This window comes from Takifugu flavidus, chromosome 1 (genome assembly GCF_003711565.1).
Source record: "Takifugu flavidus isolate HTHZ2018 chromosome 1, ASM371156v2, whole genome shotgun sequence".
NCBI lineage: Eukaryota > Metazoa > Chordata > Actinopteri > Tetraodontiformes > Tetraodontidae > Takifugu > Takifugu flavidus.
Window position 1 is genome coordinate 12,665,962 of NC_079520.1, and position 20,252 is coordinate 12,686,213.

Below are 20,252 nucleotides of genomic sequence, written 5' to 3' on the forward strand. Positions count from 1 at the left end.
GACAGCTAGAGAGGGAGGAGGGAGGGAGGAGGAGAGAGAGGGGGAGAGACAGAGCTAGAGAGAGAGGGAGGAGGGAGGAAGAGAGAAAGGGGGAGAGACAGAGCTAGAGAGGGAGGGAGGAAGAGAGAGAGACATGGAGAATATAGTGAGGGGGTGAGAGAGAGGGAGAGAGGGAGGATAAAGGTGAAGGAGGGAGAGGGAGAGAAATGGAGAGAGAGAGAAGGGAAGAGAGGGAAGGAGTGCGAGAGCCAGAGGGAGGGAGAGATTGGTCCTAGTAAACAATAATTAGGGTTGGTGATGATGTGCATAAGCAGGACAGAACAAAATGAAGGAAAGAAAACAGAGAGAACAGACTCGACTGACGTTAGAAACCTGCTTAAATGCACAGTTGACTGAGTCACTGGACTTTATGTCCTCATTCCTCTTTCACACGTTCATTTGATGAAGTCTAATTCATTAAACATATTCACTGTACTGATGTACACAAAATATTTTACACAACAAATTTTAGTGAATTGATATAACTTACGTAAAATAACCCTATTTTAATTTTAATTCCCTTTATGAAGCACTTAAAGCCGAAATTTAAAGTTGACCAATACCTTTACATACAATAAACCTTTATTTTTAGCTACAGATAGTTCTAATAATCAGGAGAAAATAGACCATTAATAAGAATATTGTTAAGAAGGCATAATCAATTCCAGGTAGAGTGCAAACAAATAAATCAATGTTTTATATTTTTTGGATTTATTATTTATTTATTATTTTAATAGCCATGATATTAAATCTGAAGACTGATTAGAGACGCAAAGAGTTCTATTTAAATATTGTTTTTTTTAAATATAAATAAACTGTATATGTTTTGTGTGTTCTTTTTATCTTTGTAATAGTGGCTGCAGACAGTCCAACATATCACCCTTTGCCTTCAGGGGGGTGGGAAAATACCACGTCTAGAATAAGGCCCCATACAGGCTAGCAGTGCTGGGAATAAGGAGTCATCGTCCTTCTGGGTGGGTGGTGGTGGTGGTGGTGGGGGCCGTGTGCTTGTGGGGGGGCTTTCCGGGAAGGACTATCGGTAATATCTGGAAGTAGATGCACGGGATACGTGTGCTAAATCTCGTAATTTCACAAACATGCATGCGGGAATTAAATTGGGGTCATTCTGGCAATCCAGACATTCCTTCCCGCACATTTCCAGTCAGTGTGAGGCTCCAGACCTCTGACATCATGAGGGGGTTCCACGTTGTGCCTCCCTGTTCTCTCCCAAACCCACCCATATTTGGAAGTTAGAGGAAGGGAATCCCAGATGATGACTCAAAGGCTCCTGCTGCCAAGGGGAATTCTCCACATCTGGTTTGTGTGTGTCTGTTTTCACGTGTCTGTGTACGTGTGTGTGTATGTGTGTGTGTGTGACATCTTTGAGCTTAAGAGGCAGCTTTTACAGTCTTTGTGGAGACAGAAAAAAACTAGTTGTGTGTGATGATTTACCCTCTTTACAACCATGAAATTAATTTGAACTAGGCAATTTTATGAATGTGGAATATAACAAAACGTGTGAAAAACACTGCCTTGGTGAAGTGCAGAACACCATGTGAAGTGGGTCTGGGCTCTTCAGTACAGTCAGGAGAGTGGACCGTACTGGCCACAGCCCACTGTCTGCAATAAGCCCCCCACCAGAGAGGACTTAAGATGGAAGAACTTTTTCTCATATGAATATGAAGACATGAGACTTCTATGAAACTTGAGCGACAGATGTGCTCCTGGTGCCTTTGGGGATGGTGAGTTTGGGAGAGAATAAGGAGGCCTTGAAGTCTTGTCAGGGTCTAAATTTAGCCTGACTTTGTTCTTCTCTGGTCATTCTGGTGATAGAGGACTCTGCTCTCTGGGGGTTTTCTGTGGTCCAGTGTCTCAGAAAGGCTGCTGTTGTTCTCCCCGGCAGACAGAAACATAGAGGATCCCTCAAGCAACACAAAAGAAAGAATGCTTTCAGTGAACGTTCGGTCAAACTTCACAGAATGTTGTGTATGATGCTCTGGGGACCAATAAAACAAGTATTTCACAGACAACATCTTACCAGCTTTCTGTCTGCTATTACTAAAACATAAACCAAACTGACTTCAAGCAGTATTCATGGGGTTTAAAATGTGTCCTTATCTAGAGAAAAGGGTTTGCCAGGAAATTATGTTAATTGGACAAAAAAAAAGACTGTAAAACGGAAAAAAAGAATTATGGAATGAATATATTGATATCATAAATCACTCTGCATAAGGTGTCATTTTCCTCTGCTTCTCACTAGGACACTGCACCACCCCAATGTTTACAAGACTCACCCAGGACAAATTGCCCCCCAAAACACACACACACACACACACACACACACACACCACACACACACACACACACACACACACACACACACACACACACACACACACTGCAAATCCTATCCTGAGAAAGAAAGACAAATTGAGACACAGCATCCTGAAAGGAAGACTCATGCATCCTGCAGAGCGCCAAAGGGCAATTATTTTCAAAATATCCTGAGGCTAAACATTTTTTTTATTAAGTTATTTATTTATTTATTCGACCAGGCTATGCTTGCCACTCAGATAAAGTGCATTAGTTAAGAAAAAGGACAGACCCCAAAGTCCGTGTAACTAGTTTGAAAGCTATTTAGTGACCTCTAGAGGCTGCATGGCCTGACTGCATGTTGTTTACACGTCAACGGAACGTTCCACTGCAAAATGAGAGCGGGGTTAACTTAATATCTAAAGTTTTGTCTATCTCAGTTTTGTCCTACTATTTCTTTATATAGTTATTTATTTATTGTCTAATGACTCTTGAGAATTATTCACGTGTTTCAGCGAAATTACCAGACGGTGCTTTAAAGAAAACAGTATGTATGTCTGTTGTTTGGCAAAAGTGGGAAATCCAGGCCGGAGAGAGGCGCCTTTTCCGAGCTCATGCCGCCCCCCCGAAGTGACTGATGTGGTCTGAATCACAAGCGCGTTAAACTCTTAGATTTTAAAATAACATTAAGCAGTGCTAACACTGCTGAGTAGCCCATCATGACAGCAAAAAAGAAGCGGACGCCTCAGGTTCAAAGTGACAGCTGGGTTGTCATCGCAGCTGGTAGGTTAAACGGATGAAGACTGAGCTAAAGCTAGCTTACTTTGGAGTGACGCCATAGCTTCACTGTCAATCAAATGATCCTCACGTTCGATAAGTGTTAGCAATTTGCCTCGCTTCACAAAAACCTACGCTCGGGAAAGTCAGCGTTAAGTCAAGTCAATTTAATTTAAAGGGACCCTTTCTGCGTTTGTACCGTTATTTGTACCGTTATTTGTGTTGTTGCAGACCCCGTCATGGACGCACAGACGCACGGCAGCGACCCCACCTTTGTGAGGCTCAGGAATCCATCAACAGGTGCATTTACCTCTCATTTGTTAAGCAATTACCTGCAGGCATAATTGCAGGTTAAAAGAACATTTAAGAAGCAATTTTATGTGGTGACGTTTGAAAGTTCCATCAGATTTAGTTAGACTTTCTAGCTCAGTAATGTTGATGGATTCTGTCATGTGATTAAATGTCCTGTGCAACACTTTTAACATACGAGCTGACAGTATTTTACATTTGTGCGTTCATGGTGTAGTTTCCAGATTAGTTTAACACCGGCGTGCATTTCTTTCACCACAGACGCAGGATCTCTGTACATGTTGAGCAGTGGGGACGTTCAGCTTTATGAGGTCAAGGCCTTTGAAGAAGAATTCCATTCCTGGTTTGTTGGCCAGACTGTACAGAGAGGTAACACTAACTAACTACTAACTACACAAACACTAAGGTTTGCTCACAGGGGTTGTCTTAGACTTGACCACTGCATTAATGCCTTCTTGGATCACCACCGAAGTCACTTAACTTCCTCCTGTTTGGAAAAAAGATACAAGTATTTGATGATTTCGGTTGAAGCATCAACGGTTTCTTTTGACTCTCGGACAATGCAAAATATATATTGGATAGCTTCTTTTGAGGTGTTTATTGAATAATTTCATGATTTCAATTTGTCGAAAAAGCGATGGCGTCAAATGTAGGCGTCCAAATAATCGCTGTGCTGATTCCATGTTGACACGTCTCCTTGTTTGTCACAGATGGGAGGCTCCTCTTTATAACACAAATGGATCCGCTCTATCTGATTTTACCCTATTTAATCAAATCTGGAATTGAGGTAAGAAGCAAGAATCATTGAATTTGTCATCCATGGTTCAGCTTCAGTTCATTGATAACAAATTAAACCACAGCTGTTGGAAGATGAATAGTCAGCTTTCTGTGTTATTACTTGGACAGCACCAAATGTAATTTTATGCATCCTGTACCATAGAAAATAAAACCCAAAACGCTATGGTGACATATACGATCTTTGCAGCTACATGTAAACCTTTGTTATTATATACTGTACAGTTCAGGCTGCTTTTGGATTTGGTTTTTCAAATCCTAGTCAAATAGATAAGATACATTATTAATGAAAGACTTCTTTTGAAGTTGCCAGAGGGTATTTGTCCCAAATTAACTTATTTATGAGCTAGACTTTCTGTTTTATCTTTTGCTTTTTGATGCTCAGGGTAAGTTTCAGCCTGTGAATCAAGTTGTAATGGATGAAGAGTTCCCAGCCTGCTCAAGGCTGCTCAGCTGCACTCGTTCTCTTGGCTCCCTGCACCACGTTGCTGAGGAAAAAGGTGAAGTTTATGTTTGAAGTCAGCATTGCTGGGAGATCTGCTAACAATCAGTCCAGTTTGTTCATTCCTGCAGTGTAGAAATGGAGCCTTGGGTTTTTTCTGTATTCATGTAACCTTTGATACACTGCCACAAAAAAGATCTCACACTCAAGATCTTGTATTGCCGACGGGAAAGTCGGACCACTATGCAAATTCTTCTCCAGCACATCCCAAATGTTCTCACTGGGATTAAGGTCTGGACTCTGCTGGCCAAACCACGTGTGAAACTGACGTCTCATGATCCCTGAACCCCTCTTCCACAATTTGAGCCCAATGAATCCTGATATTGTCATCTTGGAATTTGGCTGAGCCATTAGGGGAAAAAACTCCATTGCTGGAATAATCTGGTCCTTCAGTATCTTCAGGTAGTCAGCTGACCTCACTCTCTGAGTACGTAACGTTGCTGAACCTGGACCTGAGCAGGTGCAGCAACCTCAGCTCAGAGCTGCCACCACAGGCTTGTCCAGTCAGCACTGGGCATGATGGGAGCATCACTTCATCTGCCTCTCTTGTTACCCTGACGAACAGGAACAGGGTAAATCTGGACCCTTCAGACCACATGACTTTCTTCCACTGCTCTAGTCTCCAGTCTTTATGGTCCCGAGCAAATAAAACCACCGATTAGCCTCACTGATTAGCGGTTTATTTAAGGCTACACAGCCGTTTAGTCCCAACGTCTTTGGTTCCCTTCATATTGTGCATGTGGAAAGCTCTTTCAGTAGTAAACACAGCCCTGAGATCTGTTGCTGTACACATGTTTTCCACGACCACAGGGTGTATCTTTTGAAATGGTTATTCAATAAACAAGAAGCTGCTCATTTGGGGCTAAATAACTTGTTGCCAGCTGATGATGGTAAAAGAATATATCCTGTCGATGCTGCGATGTGCTCAATTCATTACAGGAATGTCGTGTATGCTGTGTTTGTCTCATGTCATCCAGAAACCGGAAACCGGAAATTCCACCGATACAGTGAAGAGAAAACGCTAAGTTGGTTAAAGAAAAAGGTAGTCGTGCTGCTGTTTCCCTGAAATTGCACCTGCCACTTTGCTGTTTTTTCCAACCGTGCCAGAACCGTGTGTGTGTGTATGTGTGTGTGTGTGTGTTTAGGTTGAGAGGACTGTGGCTGCACTGAAAAAAAGGAACATCTCTGTGGGAGAGGGAGTCAAATCTACGACATATATCAGAGTAAAGACAGAGTCAGACCACAATGAGGGTAGGTCACCTGGGCCAGTTCCCTGTAAAATATAAATCTAAAGATTTCCCTTTGCTTTTAGACACAGGCGGCAGTCCCTGTCTTTGCATACTGTTGACCAGTAGATGGCAGTGATAGTGCAGAATTCATAACGTTGAGTTCTGATCCTCAAACATTAAACTCGTGTTGAGCTCTTTTAGTCTCGGATGGTATTGTTAATAATTTCTTTCTGTCATTGTAATTAAACAGAAGACTACCTTCGCTATGCCCATGGACTGATATCAGAGTACATCAGTGAAGACCTCAGCAAAGCTCTCCACAAACATTTAGAGTAGGTTCACACATTCAGCGGGTGACCCTCAGCAGTGTGCAGACGCGCCAACATTCTTCCTCTACTGTTCCTCAGGTTACCAGAGATCACCAGCCCAAAAGAGACAGAACCTCCATCTAAGGTACGAGCAGAGTCTGCACTGTGCAGCGAGCTGGTGACGTCACCCCACGTTGCTGTGACGACGCGTGAGCCCGTTTGTGACATGACTCTTACTCTGTTTGCCAGAAGCGGAAACTTTCAGACAAACCGGTGGAGGCAGGAGAGGATTACACCAAATTCAACAGCGCGGACTTTGTGCGAAAAGTGAGTGGTCGTCCCGAGAACTGCCTGTCCTAAATCTGAAACTTTGCTGTCACCTTCTGGAAGACTTTCAGCCAATGGCGATCCTGGGTCAGATTGTCTCTGACTCTAGGAAGTTTTCTTCGCTCAGCTTGAACATTAATTGAATTTCCTCCTACTGTTTCATGTAAATTTGTGTTTCTCTTTATTCCAGTCGGCCAAAAAGATGACCGCTGCTCAGAAAAGTCTGGCAAAGGTGGACAAGACTGGCATGAAGCCCATGTCCTCTTTCTTTAGCCCCAAGGTCAAAACGGAGAAGCAATAAGTTTTGTAGAAGTTCTGGTTTTCTAATAAAGAGAAGAAAATACAGTTGGCACTTTTTCCTTTTCATAACGTAGGAGGGAGAAACCAAGTACTGGACGTCTCCACCCAAACGGAGTGAAATAAATCCCTGGAAAATCCCGTTCGTGATACCTCATGTCAGAGGTGTGTTTTATTAGAATAATTAGGTAATTGCTTTGCAGGTCGTTTTACCCTTGGCAACGATGAGAAGAATATTATTCAGGAAACATGTCCTTTTACAGCCCATAGTTCTAGTGTGGAGGGTGTTCACTGTTAAACTGGTGCCAATATCACTGAAAATCCTGCTTTCCACTGATCTGAAGGACAACTTCTCTGGTTCGGTTCTGTTGAAAAGCACACGTGGAAGCGTTGCTCATGGGTCAGGGCGATTGTGACGATTCATATATAAACCAGACAAAATTAAATATGCAAGCAGCAAATGTATCAAAATGCTTTTATTTGTTTCAAACGTCCCTCAGTGCTTTTTTAACCTGGGCTTGAAGCGCAGGGTCTGGAGCGCGCTCTCCACCACTTTGGGCAGGTGGATGGGGTTCCTCTGCAGCCGCAGACGGCTGCTCGTGGACCCGTTCTTGTGGCGTTTCTTCCCACCGCTTTGATTGGCACAGTCTGGAAGCGCTTCCTGCTCGCCGTCGTCCGTGACCCGGGGAACCCGCAGAACCCAGTTGGAGTGGAGGCCGTGTTGGGCTGAAGTGGAAGCCACTGAGGAGAGCAGACATTTCTTCTGATAAGATCGTGCGCAGCAAGACCCACATTTAAAATACACCATGAGTGTAAGTAATTTTTGTTGTATTCAGCAAGTTTCTCTTTTCATCTGCTGTCAGCTCTGTCCACCGAGGGACAGAAATAGGGACGTTGAGTTTCATAAACAATCTTAATTTGAAAGAGGGGCCCATCAGGGGTGAGGCTGGATGAGCCAGTTGCATTCAGAAGCTGGTGCAGTGGGAATGACCGAGTCTCCGAGTGTCCTATTTAAATGACCCGACGATGGCGGAGCTGCTTTCGCCAATCTGCCCTTGAATCAAAGAGAAAAACGGAGCTTTTCCCTTGACACGAGTGTTCGGATGCTCTGACGCTTGAGCCTAAGCTGTGGGCCATGCAGAAAGCTGTCAGAAGCTGCATTTTACATCCTATATGTTCTGACGTCTATTCAAGCTGACACTAAAACGCAGGATGCCATTTCTGCACTTCTTTTTTTGGAAAAAAGCTTTTATGAGGTGAAATTCTTCGCGTTTTCTTCTCCCAGAGAGCCAAAAAGAAACCTTTGCAACTCACCTATAAAGTCCACATCTGCGTGGCCCTCGTCGGTGTACGGTCTGCGCTGCGCCTCGCTGTCACAGCTGGCGATGACCGCGTCCAAATAGCGCAAAGTGTCCTCCTCGTTCGGGACTGGGGGGTCGGAGTCCCTTGTTCTCCGGGCCTACGGTTCAAACAATGGCAGGCACACTTGTTTTGACTCCGCTCGGCCGCTTTTTAAGAGAGGATTTAAGATTTTTTACCGCTTCTTCTTTCCCAGGCGGTGGCGGCGGGGCCGGCCTCTTCTTGAGGGACGTCGCGGCCTCGGCCTCGCTCCTTGTAAAGTCCCCTACCGTTTGGGTGTATTTCCGCCTCAGTTCCACCAGCGCCTCCAGGTACTCCAGACAGTTTCTGCTCTGTGAGTACAGCCAGATCCGGTCCTCTTGTCTCTGGTAATAGAACAGGGTGGACTCGATGCTAACGGTGCTTTTGCTCCGCTTTAAGATGGGACCCTCAGCGGCCTGGCTCCGCTCCCCCACCACCAGCATGGAGGTGCTGCGGACCAGCCGGACCGTGCAGGCGCTGTGATAGTCCTGCTCCGACCGGGACACACCGGCGGAGCCACCGTCCCGCCCTCTGTGCGCCTGATTGTTGGGGCGGAACACATTATTAAGCTTCCTAAACATTCCTCCGCACGGACTATTTAGGTGTTACAGACTTGCCCATAGGTTCCTGTTTGTGGGGATTCTTCTACCCATGCTTTTAAACAAATAGGTAATCAATGAATCAAACAAACAAACAAACAAGGGTCCTTTAAACCTGCCCAGAGGTGTTCTCCGTGTCCTGTCGCTGTCCGGGGTGCTGAAATAATCGGGACAGAGAATCAAAAACTGTCCCGAGCGTCTTATCTAAACTGACGTTAGTTGACATCTAATAGTGTTGGAGGATGTTGCTTAGCAACGCTATTGTGACGATACCACCGGCTGCAACTCTACACTTGGTGTAGTGCAACAGTGTCAGATGGCCTGACTCAGGGGGCAGAGAGGTTCAGTGTATCGTATTTTGGTCTTAACAGCACATTTGTCTCAGTGTAAATCGGTTCTCTGTTCTCTTTTAAGCAACATTCAATAGCATTGCACAACATTTGAAAGGGCTAAATAATTTCAACGAATCAAAATCTATAAATAAACCTTAAAATGGTTAAAGATGTTCTGGATTATTGTTCTGGTGGTGGAGCTTAGGTCTCCTGACTAAATCATGTTCCACTCATCTTTCAAATGTGATGCCTGACTTACATGCACAATGTATGTGTGTGTGTGTGTGTGTGTGTGTGTGTGTGTGTGTGTGTGTTTGGGGGGTTGGGGATAGAGAGGGGTTTGCAGGGGGAAGTGATGACTTGCGGTTTTGTTCCTGAGTGACACTTCTGCTTTGGCTGTGTAGGTCCAAACGTTCTCCACAGCAGCTGTGCAGCCCCACTGTCCTCACAGCAGTCTCAAAGAGGAATTGTATAACTCTCGGTTTCTTGCAATTTTGGCTATAAAATATGCCTTTATTGTCAGCTTTCCACACACCTGTTTTCATTTTTGGAAAAGCAGAAGCTCTGATTTTCTTTTGGTTTAGTTTAGTTTTCCCCCTCCTCATTTGGTGATAAGAATACAGGAACGGCTGTTACCTTCCACTGAGTTCAGGTGAGTACAAACAGATGTAACCACATTGTTGGGCAAGGCTGCAGAAATACACATCAGCAGCACGATGGGTTCAGCTGCAGAAAGGAGACAGTCTCACTTCCTTTCTGCAGGAGAATAAAACAACTGCGTTCAGTCACTTGTTCTCAGAGCCAGTGATGTTTGTGTGACGCCTCTTTCTCTGCTGAGCTCAACTGTGGACACCTGACAGCTGAAAGACCCATTCAGGTAGGGGGCTTCTAGGCATTGTCTTCAAAAAAACTCATGCTAATAATTGTGGGATACATAAATGTTAGAGTAAAAAACAAAAGTAAAACAGGAGTTAATTAATTGTTGAAATGTTCACAATAGTAACCTGTGAATTTCAGCACGACACGATGAAGACCGACTATACACCAGCAAAAATAGATCCTAATTTCAAAGAGCTTTGATTTGTAAGAGCTTTCTGCTGCAGCTTAAAGCGTTAATCTCGCCTTCACTTTATAAATTACCATAACGTTTGGTTAGTCCCTCTGTATAATATGTAAATAAATCTTATGCATTTATTTAGCTGGTTTTGAGCCACAAAAGGCAGCGTTTATTAATGGAATACAGTTTGCTATATGCAATCAGTGAAGTGTGAATATGTACTTTTTAAGTACCTGCGTGTGTCTTTGTTGCAGCCATGCTCTGTGAAGGCCGATTGTGGAGCATGCTTTATGGGGAACTCGGGGAAGTAGATCCCCTCCCCTCTCTTGACCCTCTCCAGAGGACCCGTTCCAGAGTGCCTGAGCAGACAGGTGGCGCAGACAGCAGGGATGCCTCACCACTGTCATACAGCTCTCCTCTTCTGTCGCTGAACCAGTACAGCCCTCCTCCAGACCTACAGATTGCCCCGCTGATAGAGATCCAAGCTCAGGTGCGCTCAGATGGCGCTCCCCCTTTCCTCCTTCCCTCCTTCTGCCAGAGCATCTGTCAGGACTACAGTGACCTCCAAATAGGAGGTGAGCAGGTGCTGCCTCTCCAGGTCAGTGATGGTCAGCTCCCACCAACCCTGGATTCCTTCCTGCAATCCTCTCATGTCCTTCCAGCTGTCGAGGACTCCCCCCCACTGCACACATCCCATGGCGGCCTTCTGAACCCACTGAGGGGAGGCTCCCATCGATGGAGGCTCGGGAGCACTCGCGAGCGTAGCTTTTTGTTCCACGATCGTGACGGTCCGCACTCCAACTCTCTTTTAAATCGCTACCTGGAGCAGAAACTCATGGATTTGTACCAGCAGTATATGATGGAGAACATAGCCAGGGAAGAGGAGCCACAGGCAGGCCCCATGTGCCCTCTGCTGGGCTCGGAGATGGTCTTGACCAGCATAGACCAGATCACTTTACAACTGAGCCGGGAAGGTAATCTGGAGGCTGGCCTGGCCAAGGACATGGTTCTCAGCTGCCTGCTGCGGGTGGCTGGAGACAAACAATCAAGTGAAATCAGCACTCCCTTTCTGCAGATTTCCAGTGAGCCATCCAAGGAGAAGCTGACAGAGAATGAGGACGAGTAACTGGCGTGTCAAGGAACTCACGTTCCCCTTTTACAGTCATTTAAATCAGTCAGAGTCGTGCTGATGTCGGCGTAAAACGTGGCTCCGTGTAGCCAAATATTTGTGCAGCAATTCTGAAGACCTTCGCAAAATATTTTATATTTTTTTTAATTACCAAGCCCAGTTGAATCACTAAATATACTATAAATATGTATTAAGTTAACTGTGTGTGCGTCTGAGTGGTTTTCATTTTCGAGAGGACAATAAAGGGAAGTGAACTCCGGCAATCCCCTTGTTTTCGCACCAATTGCACGTTTGCATAACAGTGCACCCTGGCTGTCTGAAATGAAAGGCTCTCTGTGGTTCTATGGATGGAAGGTCGCTGCATCCCTGCCAGCTCAGAACAGTGTGAACCACCCCAGGGTTTGGCCCACAGTTGTTTACCTAAATCAAATAAAGTTCCACTCGCTCATGCTTATTGTTGCTGTACTTGGTGTGTTTGACCTTGCACGGATGTGTGATGCATGTATTCATGCTACAAGGCTGTTTGTTTCATGCCTGAGAGCTGTAGCAGTCTGTACACTAGCAAACAGCTTCAATATTGTGAAATCTATCAGAATGATGGCATAATAAAGCTTTTACTACCAAACTCAATAACAACCAGCCACCAGCAGCACCGGGACGTAAGCCTGCAGCCTCCAAAGTACCAACATCTGAAGCAGTGATGCTGGTACCTGCTATTGAAACCTGATCCTTCTCTGTGTGGGTTCAGCACATCTTTGCTGCTTTTGTTATTTTTGAATTGATAGAAATTGACACAAAGGCTGTATTCAGTTTTCCAGAATAAAAGTGGCAGGTGTTTTTTTTTTTAAGGTTTCCTCGTATCAAAGGTGCGTAACCGCCTGCACCCCCTTTCCAGTTGAAGGCAGAGGCAGCCTTCTGAGTCCGGGTTTGATCGGCTTCCTTGTTTCCTGTCCAGAGAGCCACAGGAGGACACTGTTCGCCGCGTCGAGCGCCACGGTCGGGTCCCTGTGAAGTCTCAGGGTCACAGAGATGCAGCTTTGCTTCTTTCAGGATTGGACATTCCAGGTTACATGTTAGAAGAGGCAAAGTCTCACAGACCTAAACAGAAACAGGACTGCGTATCCAGGCGATTCCCCTGACATCCAGCATAGCAGGTCACCCTCAAACACACTGACTTCCACAGACCTTGAAATGCAAAGCAGAACTTTTGGTTGAGGGGAGATTATGAAACGTTGAGTTGAACTCTGCTATAGTGGTGTTTGTTTGTTTCAACCCCCCCAATTAATCAAATGATGCAGTGTACAGTATTTTACTTATTTGATTCCAAGTAATTAATTAAAAGGCCAATTATGCTGTAATTTCTCCTTTTCTTCTCTGAGGACAGGTAAGACGAGACCAAATAATGAGGCGAAGCCATGAAATAAGTCCTGGAATAGAGGGTGATTAATACTAAAGTCAGTAAAAAAAAACAACTCTCATGTCTGCATTGAAACTAGCAGAAAGGTTGAAATGTTGGAACGTCTTTTCAGAGGTTCATAAAGTAATTTTCTTGTCACAAAGAGCTTTTACCATGGAGGGCAATAAAGGCAAGGCCACAAGATTTCATATCAAAGCCAAGGTCCCAGATACACTCTCGCTATTGTGGCTTTAATGCTCTGTAGCACTCTGTGACTTGCCTTTATTTAAAAAGCTTTCAGAATGTGGCCTTGTTAATTGGAACAGACATATACTGTTTACTTATATTTTTCTTCCTTTGTGAAAGTATGATTTTAGAAAGACTCGCCATCTTTCAAGGTTTCCAGTCAGGATCCTCTGATTTTTTTTCTCTCTCTCAACAGGTTTTGCCAGAGACCACGATTTCTATGTAAGCAGACAGTGGTGGGAAAAACTGTCTTAATTGGTTTAATTGTATTAATTCTATGAAGCAGTTGCCACATTCTGTACTGACAGAGTCAATAAAACATTTTTCATTTGTCCCCTATTGCAGCAGCCATCAGTGAACTTAAGAAACATGTCCCTGAAACTATCCAAACATGCACAAACTACATTAAAGCAATTTAAACTACCGTACACTCTCAAGCACTTGATTCAATTAGTGTTTTGACCTTGAGGCTTACATTTTGTGCCTGGCCCCTTTTTTGTTCTTTGTTTTTTGGATTTTATCCGCAGGAGTGACCTAATGGCAGACTGCCACAACAGCTAATGACAGTCCCACTCGTGTTCCTGCTTGATTGACAGGGGAGTATGTAGGTAGTGGAACAGGAGAACACACATTTCCTGGCCAGTTAGCTGCTCAAGGTTGCAGGGAGCCTTCAGCGGCGTGGATGACCTTGGATAAGCAGAAGCAGACATAGGGAAACCTTGAGAGACAGCGGGGAAGTGGGATGTGGTGCACTGGTGCTCAATGCTGGGCTACATAATGTGGCAATACACCACTATACATCAGAGCACAGCCAACAGCGCCATGTGACCGTGGACGCAACCTGAGGAAAAAAACAAGAATTTTATCCACTCCATCCTTGTCCTTCATTGCTGGATGCTTTATCCTTGCATTTTGGCCAATCTGAAGCTTACACACGGACGTGTGGCCAGATTTTATAATTCGTTTTTCATACACTCTAATGCTAAATGATACATTTTAACAAAAATATACACCAGTTTAATCTAGCAGGGGTGAGTCACATTTTCAAACGAAATATCATCATAACGTTCAGAACAAAGCAGTAGATTCATTTCACAGTTTTCATTGTTTCATTAAATAAGCCTAGAAATTTCCATTGTAAGAAGACCTTTCTGTGGAAAAGGCTTGTTTCAGGTATTGAAAGAGTTGATGGCTTTACTAAACATTTTAAAATGGATGTGATTTTTAAATAATTTTCTTGGTTTCTGGCAAAATAAACTTTTTATTCAGTTAAATAAAGACATCCTATTACAGCGGGGGTCCTGCTTTAAGGTTCACCATGTCAGCCATCTCTTGGGTTACCCCCAAGTCTAAAGTTAAGTTGATCAGGGACTCTATATTACCGCAGGGGTGTGTGTGTGTGTGTGTGTGTGTGTGTAATCACTTTTCCAACCAACTGTAAGTCTAATTAGGTTTAAAAATGATGGATGATCAAATTATAGTAATTTAATTACAGTTTAATTATAGGTTCCTTTGAAAAGACATGCTAAACTATGAAGAAGCCGAACCATATACATGAGAACTAAACATGAAATTAAAGCTGTAGGCACCTTGGAATGGGCCCTCGCTCTCCCTCATCCCGAGCTTCCCCTGTGACCCTTGACCCCAGCGCTCCCGTGCACGGGTGCTCCGCTGCCTCGGCACAGTTGTGGCCCTGCCCTTGTCGTCCTGTTCTGCTGCTGCACCAGCATCACCATTGATCTCCATTGAGGAGCTGTGTGAGCCCTGTTCTTAAAGCCTCCACTGTTACTTGTTAGTTACCATTTGTGACGGTGCTTCACATACACGTTGTGTCTTTTTAGTTTCAACATAGGCATAATAGTTAAACGTTGTAATAAATTTGCACATACAAGAAATCTGCCTCTGGGTTATAGGTATAGGTAAGGACAATATGGAGACATACATTACGCAAAATAACAGACATAATAAACTATAATTAAGCCTAATTGACATAAAATGACTGGTGGATTCAAGTTGGTAGGGGAAGGGGAAACTCACAGTGATGCAGTAAATGGCCTGAATAAAATGTCGTGATGTCTGACAGATGGAACCTGGGACTGTGAGCCGGGTCGGTTTGATATGGGCCTTCTGGGACGATGCTGTTGAACGCTGAGCTAAATTCCACAAACGGGATTTTTGCACAAGGGCCTGGGGAGTCGAGGTGTTGGAGGATGTATTCTAGTCCCATGTTGACTGCTTCCTCTACTGATCTGTGCACAATAGGAAAACAGCAGGTGGTCCAGCAGTGGTCCTGTGATGTCCTTCAGCTGAGACAACACCAGCCTCTCAGGGGGTTTTTATGACCACAGATGTCATGGCAACAGGCCTGTAGTTATTTAGTCCGCTCCTGCATGATTTCTGTGGGACCGGGATTATTTTGGCACAATTGAAATGAGGGGTCTCCACTGATCTGTTGAAGACCTGAGTGAAGATGGGGGCGAGCTGTTCAGTACAGGTCAAAGGGTGGCGTGCCATCTGGATCTGGAGCCTTCCTGGGCTTCTCTCTCCCGAAGAGCTGACACACACCCTCCTGACCCATCCTGACCACTGGATCCTGACTCCTGAAAGGAGTGAGCGGCGATCAGGGGATGCAGACAGTTGACTGGTGTCAGAATCAGAGGGGCTAATGGATGTTAATGCGCCCCCAAACCTGCAGTAGAACTCATTCAGCTTGTCAGCGAGTGGATGGCTCTCAGTCGTTGGATAATCATACAGCCTTGTTCAACTCTTGCGTAATGTATGCTTCACTTGCCGATAAGTTGCACGCCGTCCCTCGTAGTCACCTTGCAGTGAGAAGCAGGCCTGAGGGTCCAGCTTTGCCATTAGATTTTAATTTCTTCCTTTAAGCATGAAGGAGATGGACCATGCAGTGGCCAGACAGCCTCAAGGCTGCACAGGCCACAGCGAGCTAGGTGTCCCTGGATGTTGAGATAATTATAAATACTCAACATGGTGCACAGTGTATGGTCTATTAACTATTTATCCACTATTATGTATGTAGTTTTATTTGTGGGGAGGAATCAAGAAGAAAACCTAAATATAAATAAAATAGGTTCTCATAAAGGACCCTAGTGGGTTCAGACATGTGACAAAATGTCACCAAGTTTTGTAATGACAAATTTAATGTGAAAAATTATCTGAGCTGTCCTGTCAAAGCAGTTTTCTTCTCAAAAAATTAGCTAAAAGATGAATGTGTCAGGTTCTATGATTCATAAACCAATGCATCTATTTGTAGCACGCTTACGCCATCTCACCTACGCAAATCATTTTGAGAACTTTAGCCAAGTGAGTCATTATAAGGAGTTTCTTGCGCAGATGGAAATGTTCTATAAATATCCAAATTTTAATCTGCCTACTCAGAAAAAGCCCTCTGGGGAGGTGTCTTTGAATTGAATGAGAGAGTTAATCACCAATATAAAAGCCACAAGTCAAATGAACTCCCCTGAGCATGGAGGCCATCTGATGCAATACCTAAAGAGTAGGACTTGGCCCGTAAATTGGCACAATTGACCACCTAAATCAGAATTCTGACTGTTTTACACAGTAGATGCCAAAGACATTTTGTGCATCTGGACAATTTATATATGTATCTTCACGGCCACTTTATTAGGTACCTGTTCAGTTGCTTGTTAATGCAAATTCAGTAGCTAATCAGGGTAGATAGATACATGATGATAAAAAAATCTGTATTTGATTGGCACCTCAAAGTTCCCAGAGTCCTGACGCAGGAGTAGCTGGTGCTACTGAGGCACAGCACCCGGTCAATGTAAACGACCCATACCAGCAGCAGTGGCCAATTTTCATGAAGATGGGAGTATTTTATAGGCGTGCAACAACCAAATGTATAGTCTGAGCATATGACTCACCTGCACATGGACGTCAGTACAGGTAATATCACAACTCTCCTAATCTACCATCCCCAACTTGTTGAGCATGTTTTAAAGTAAAACTGCAGGAAATTGAAATTTGCCTGTATCAGATTGAGAAATGTCACAGCAAACTCCAGCAGGAGGACCTGTGATTGAGTTGAAATTATAATACTGAGTGGCCAGCCAGAAAAGTTGCCACCTGAATTTAAATAAGCAAATAGTTAATAATCACTGCCTGGGTGATGATCTTTCAGCTGGCAGCGACGGATGCAACCATGTTGAAAGACACATCCTGTAGTTGTGGCAAAGATGTTTGACAGGGGTCAAATCATTGGCTGCATCAAGCAGAGAAAACGTAGAAACTAGTTTGTCAAACGCATGTTTTGAAACAGGAAGGAAAATGAAGAACCGTCGTCTTTGGGGAACAAATGCGGTTGGAAAAACATTGAGACTAATCAGTGTTCACAAAAATGTTTATTGAAATCAAATCATAGATGAACAACAGATCTCAGGGCTGTGTTTACTACTGAAAGAGCTTTCCACATGCACAATATGAAGGAAACCAAAGACGTTGGGACTAAACGGCTGTGTAGCCTTAAGTAAACCGCTAATCAGTGAGGCTAATCGGTGGGGAAAAGGCTTTTATTTGCTCAGGACCATAAAGACTGGAGACTAGAGCAGTGGAAGAAAGTCATGTGGTCTGAAGGGTCCAGATTTACCCTGTTCCTGTTCGTCAGGGTAACAAGAGAGGCAGATGAAGTGATGCTCCCATCATGCCAAACTCTCCCATCATCAATAGAAGATTTTTGTAAAGTAAAGTAAAATATTAATGTTTTTCTGGTATTTTCTCATTGCAGCCACTGAAGCTCTGAAAGTTTTTAACAAATTAAAATGCCCACGTTGACTAGTTGTGCTGAATCTCAATATGATCAAATGTTTTGTTTTTCTGCATCTTTTTATAATACACATCCCCCCCAAATGAGGAGGCGTTTTGAAAAAATGTAGGTGGCGCTGCTGAGCCAAGTTGGGATCCTTTACATTTTTCACCAGAACTGAAGTGTGCAAATTTTCATGAGTTGTTGAGGCCTCCAAAATGGTCAGTAAAAACCCCAAAACACAAAAACTGGAAAGAAGTCATCTCTGAGATCTAATTTGAAAATGTGCAGAGTTCTGATGACGAAGAGCTGCGTGACTAACAGCTTTTGACCCCATAACAGATGAACAAGTAGGAGATGCAGTGAAGAGCATGGAGGAGGACAGCACAGTACTGGAGGTCATGCAGGAGGCTGTGGCAAAAATGTGCCCTTGGCATTCACTAATTTCGCTCTGCATAAACAATCTTTGAAAAAAATAAAAATAAAAAAATATATATACTGTATATATTTAACACAATATAAAACGTTTGTCAAGGTTAATGTATTTCAATATAACGGAATAAAGATGTTTTTTCTCTTCAATGCACAGTTGAAATAAAGAGAAATTTCCATCATTCTGTGCTGCATTACATAGAAATATTGAGCATATTATTGAAAAGAAGTCCTCATGGATTTATGAAAAAAAAACAAAACTTAAAAACATAAATGCCTGAAAGTCACTGGTTAGGATGAAAGTGCTTTGGCCGGTACAAAAGACAACTCTTGAGCTGCAGAGTGCCCTCTGACACAGAGGAATCTAATCTCTGTATGGAAGTGATTTTAGACGGTAAATAATTTGGCACCAAATCGGAAAAGAAGGGAATTTTAATGGCCTCATGTTGGCTTATTAAAGAAAAAAAAGCCCACAAACTTGCATTTTCAAGGCCTTGCAGGTCTTTAATCACAGAAGTCAGACTGCATGACTCACCGTCTGCTGGAAAATCTGTTACTGAGGTTGCGCAACTCTTAAACACAATAACAAACCAAACTTTGGTGGGTTGCTTTATTATGCTCTTTAATCCGTTTGGACTTATTCAAGCCCTTCCTCATTTTGGAGCCGCCCGCCCCGGCCCATCAGTAAACAGTGTCATAATTTAGTCCCTCGAGCAAACACGACCCTGTCGTCAGTGCGCTGCCGGACCAATGAAGGGTGAAATAGAGTGGCATAAATTAGTGAGTTACTTTGTTGGGTCAGGAGCTGCTCCCCCCGACACTCCCAAACACTGATGAATGTGTGTCTGCGATGCTGCGTGAAGGTTTATGGCGCGACCCCTTTGGATAAGATGCAGGAGACGAGTGCAGGTGGAGGGGCCACGCGTGTAGGGAGCCGGTTGTTAGCACAAATGTGGTGAGACAAGAACTCTACGACAACAGATGATAGAGACGCTGGTGGAGGAACCACTGAAGGGAGAGAATGTGGTGGAGGCATCAGATTTTGCTGTTATGAGTCAGTAGTGCGTGAAAACTCATGGGTTTGACCTTGACATCCCCTCTCTTCTCCTTCCTGACACATTAATCTCCCGTTTCAACCCCCTGCGTGTCCCCTGGAGTCCCACTCAACCTTGGATAATTAGCTCACGTCCCAGTGGCATATGTTCACCACACAATTAATTCACAACAAGGACGCTACAACTGCAGTGCCCTGCTGCTGTGCTCCCCCTCGCTCACCCCCTCCTCATTTTGTCGTTTGTCTGGATACTTTTTCGCTGGGGTCGACGCCCGGCGCTGCACACACTGGCAGGGAGACGCCAGTTTAGATGCCATCCAGTCATTTTCTCAACTCAACTGACTCAAATTTTACTTGTACTATCTGCACCCATGTGTCCTTCGACCCTCAAACTGGGTCAGGAAAAACTTAAAAAGCTCTTCTGGGGAAAAGAAGGGACCTGAAGATGAGGGATCCCTCCCTCTGGGAGGGACAGACGTGCCACGGATGCCACATACTATACAGAGGACATTAACATTAATATATTTACAATACATCGAATTCCTGCATGTTTCTGACAGAAAGATTCAGAACAGGAAATAATCCAAGGGACACCCAATGCAAAATTTGTCTACTTTATATACAAATAATTAAAACGCAGACAACTATAGAAGATATATGACGTCATAGGGAATTAGTGAGCTTTTGCCTTATTCCCTCCCCCTTAGAAGAAATTGAAAAAAATGGGAGTTGTCATTTTGTATGTGACAACATTCTTCCATGGTCAAAAGGTTCATGGAACAACATTAACCCGTTGTCTCCTTGATGTCAGCAGCACCGCAAGATCAAATGCTAATTATAGTTGGAGCCAATCATCATTCACGGTTTAGCTTTCTGAAACTCTACAACTCTAGAGGTGTCGTACAATTTCACTTTGTCTTTGCTATACAATGTACTCACTATCCAATG

General features: G+C 43.9%; 3 protein-coding genes across 5 annotated transcripts; 2 read left to right on the forward strand and 1 right to left on the reverse strand.

The window, feature by feature from the left end:
• The first annotated feature begins 2,742 nt into the window (after positions 1-2,742).
• Positions 2,743-9,376, forward strand: rnaseh2b (ribonuclease H2, subunit B). 3 transcript variants are annotated; one of them, XR_008953264.1, is made up of 16 exons: positions 2,743-3,135; positions 3,361-3,429; positions 3,700-3,807; positions 4,149-4,225; positions 4,619-4,733; positions 5,713-5,777; positions 5,881-5,986; positions 6,215-6,296; positions 6,372-6,417; positions 6,522-6,599; positions 6,790-6,879; positions 6,974-7,061; positions 7,160-7,296; positions 7,397-7,708; positions 8,452-8,589; positions 8,676-9,376. XR_008953264.1 is itself a non-coding variant. In XM_057051677.1 (13 exons), exons 1-12 carry the CDS (start codon positions 3,072-3,074, stop codon positions 7,073-7,075), a joined length of 1,002 nt encoding a protein of 333 aa, XP_056907657.1. In that variant the 5' UTR covers positions 2,743-3,071; the 3' UTR covers positions 7,076-7,084; positions 7,160-7,357. The 3 variants fall into 3 exon arrangements, 2 of the variants coding, with proteins under 2 accessions (XP_056907657.1, XP_056907643.1); XM_057051677.1 differs by lacking the exons at positions 7,397-7,708; positions 8,452-8,589; positions 8,676-9,376 and having other exon boundaries at positions 6,974-7,084; positions 7,160-7,357; XM_057051663.1 differs by lacking the exons at positions 7,397-7,708; positions 8,452-8,589; positions 8,676-9,376 and having other exon boundaries at positions 7,160-7,357.
• LOC130536091 (uncharacterized protein C13orf42) lies at positions 7,358-8,857 on the reverse strand. The gene is made up of 3 exons (XM_057051726.1): positions 8,435-8,857; positions 8,211-8,355; positions 7,358-7,637 (listed from the first exon to the last, which is right to left on the reverse strand). The coding sequence occupies exons 1-3, from the start codon at positions 8,855-8,857 to the stop codon at positions 7,393-7,395; spliced, it is 813 nt and encodes a 270-aa protein (XP_056907706.1). The 3' UTR covers positions 7,358-7,392.
• A 151-nt stretch (positions 9,377-9,527) lies between the features above and the next one.
• On the forward strand, positions 9,528-11,847 carry LOC130536084 (TLR adapter interacting with SLC15A4 on the lysosome). Its single transcript, XM_057051712.1, has 2 exons — positions 9,528-10,084; positions 10,519-11,847. Exon 2 carries the CDS (start codon positions 10,521-10,523, stop codon positions 11,388-11,390), a length of 870 nt encoding a protein of 289 aa, XP_056907692.1. The 5' UTR covers positions 9,528-10,084; positions 10,519-10,520; the 3' UTR covers positions 11,391-11,847.
• The last annotated feature ends 8,405 nt before the right edge of the window (positions 11,848-20,252 follow it).

Coding starts and splice junctions, on each gene's coding strand:
- rnaseh2b (XM_057051663.1), top strand. CDS start 3,072: ATGACAGCAAAAAAGAAGCGGACGCCTCAGGTTCAAAGTGACAGCTGG. Junction 5,987..6,214: donor AGAGTCAGACCACAATGAGG/GTAGGTCACCTG, acceptor GTAATTAAACAG/AAGACTACCTTCGCTATGCC. Junction 6,600..6,789: donor GCGCGGACTTTGTGCGAAAA/GTGAGTGGTCGT, acceptor TCTTTATTCCAG/TCGGCCAAAAAGATGACCGC.
- LOC130536091 (XM_057051726.1), bottom strand. CDS start 8,857: ATGTTTAGGAAGCTTAATAATGTGTTCCGCCCCAACAATCAGGCGCAC. Junction 8,356..8,434: donor CGCCTGGGAAAGAAGAAGCG/GTAAAAAATCTT, acceptor TTTGAACCGTAG/GCCCGGAGAACAAGGGACTC. Junction 7,638..8,210: donor CGCAGATGTGGACTTTATAG/GTGAGTTGCAAA, acceptor TGCTCTCCTCAG/TGGCTTCCACTTCAGCCCAA.
- LOC130536084 (XM_057051712.1), top strand. CDS start 10,521: ATGCTCTGTGAAGGCCGATTGTGGAGCATGCTTTATGGGGAACTCGGG.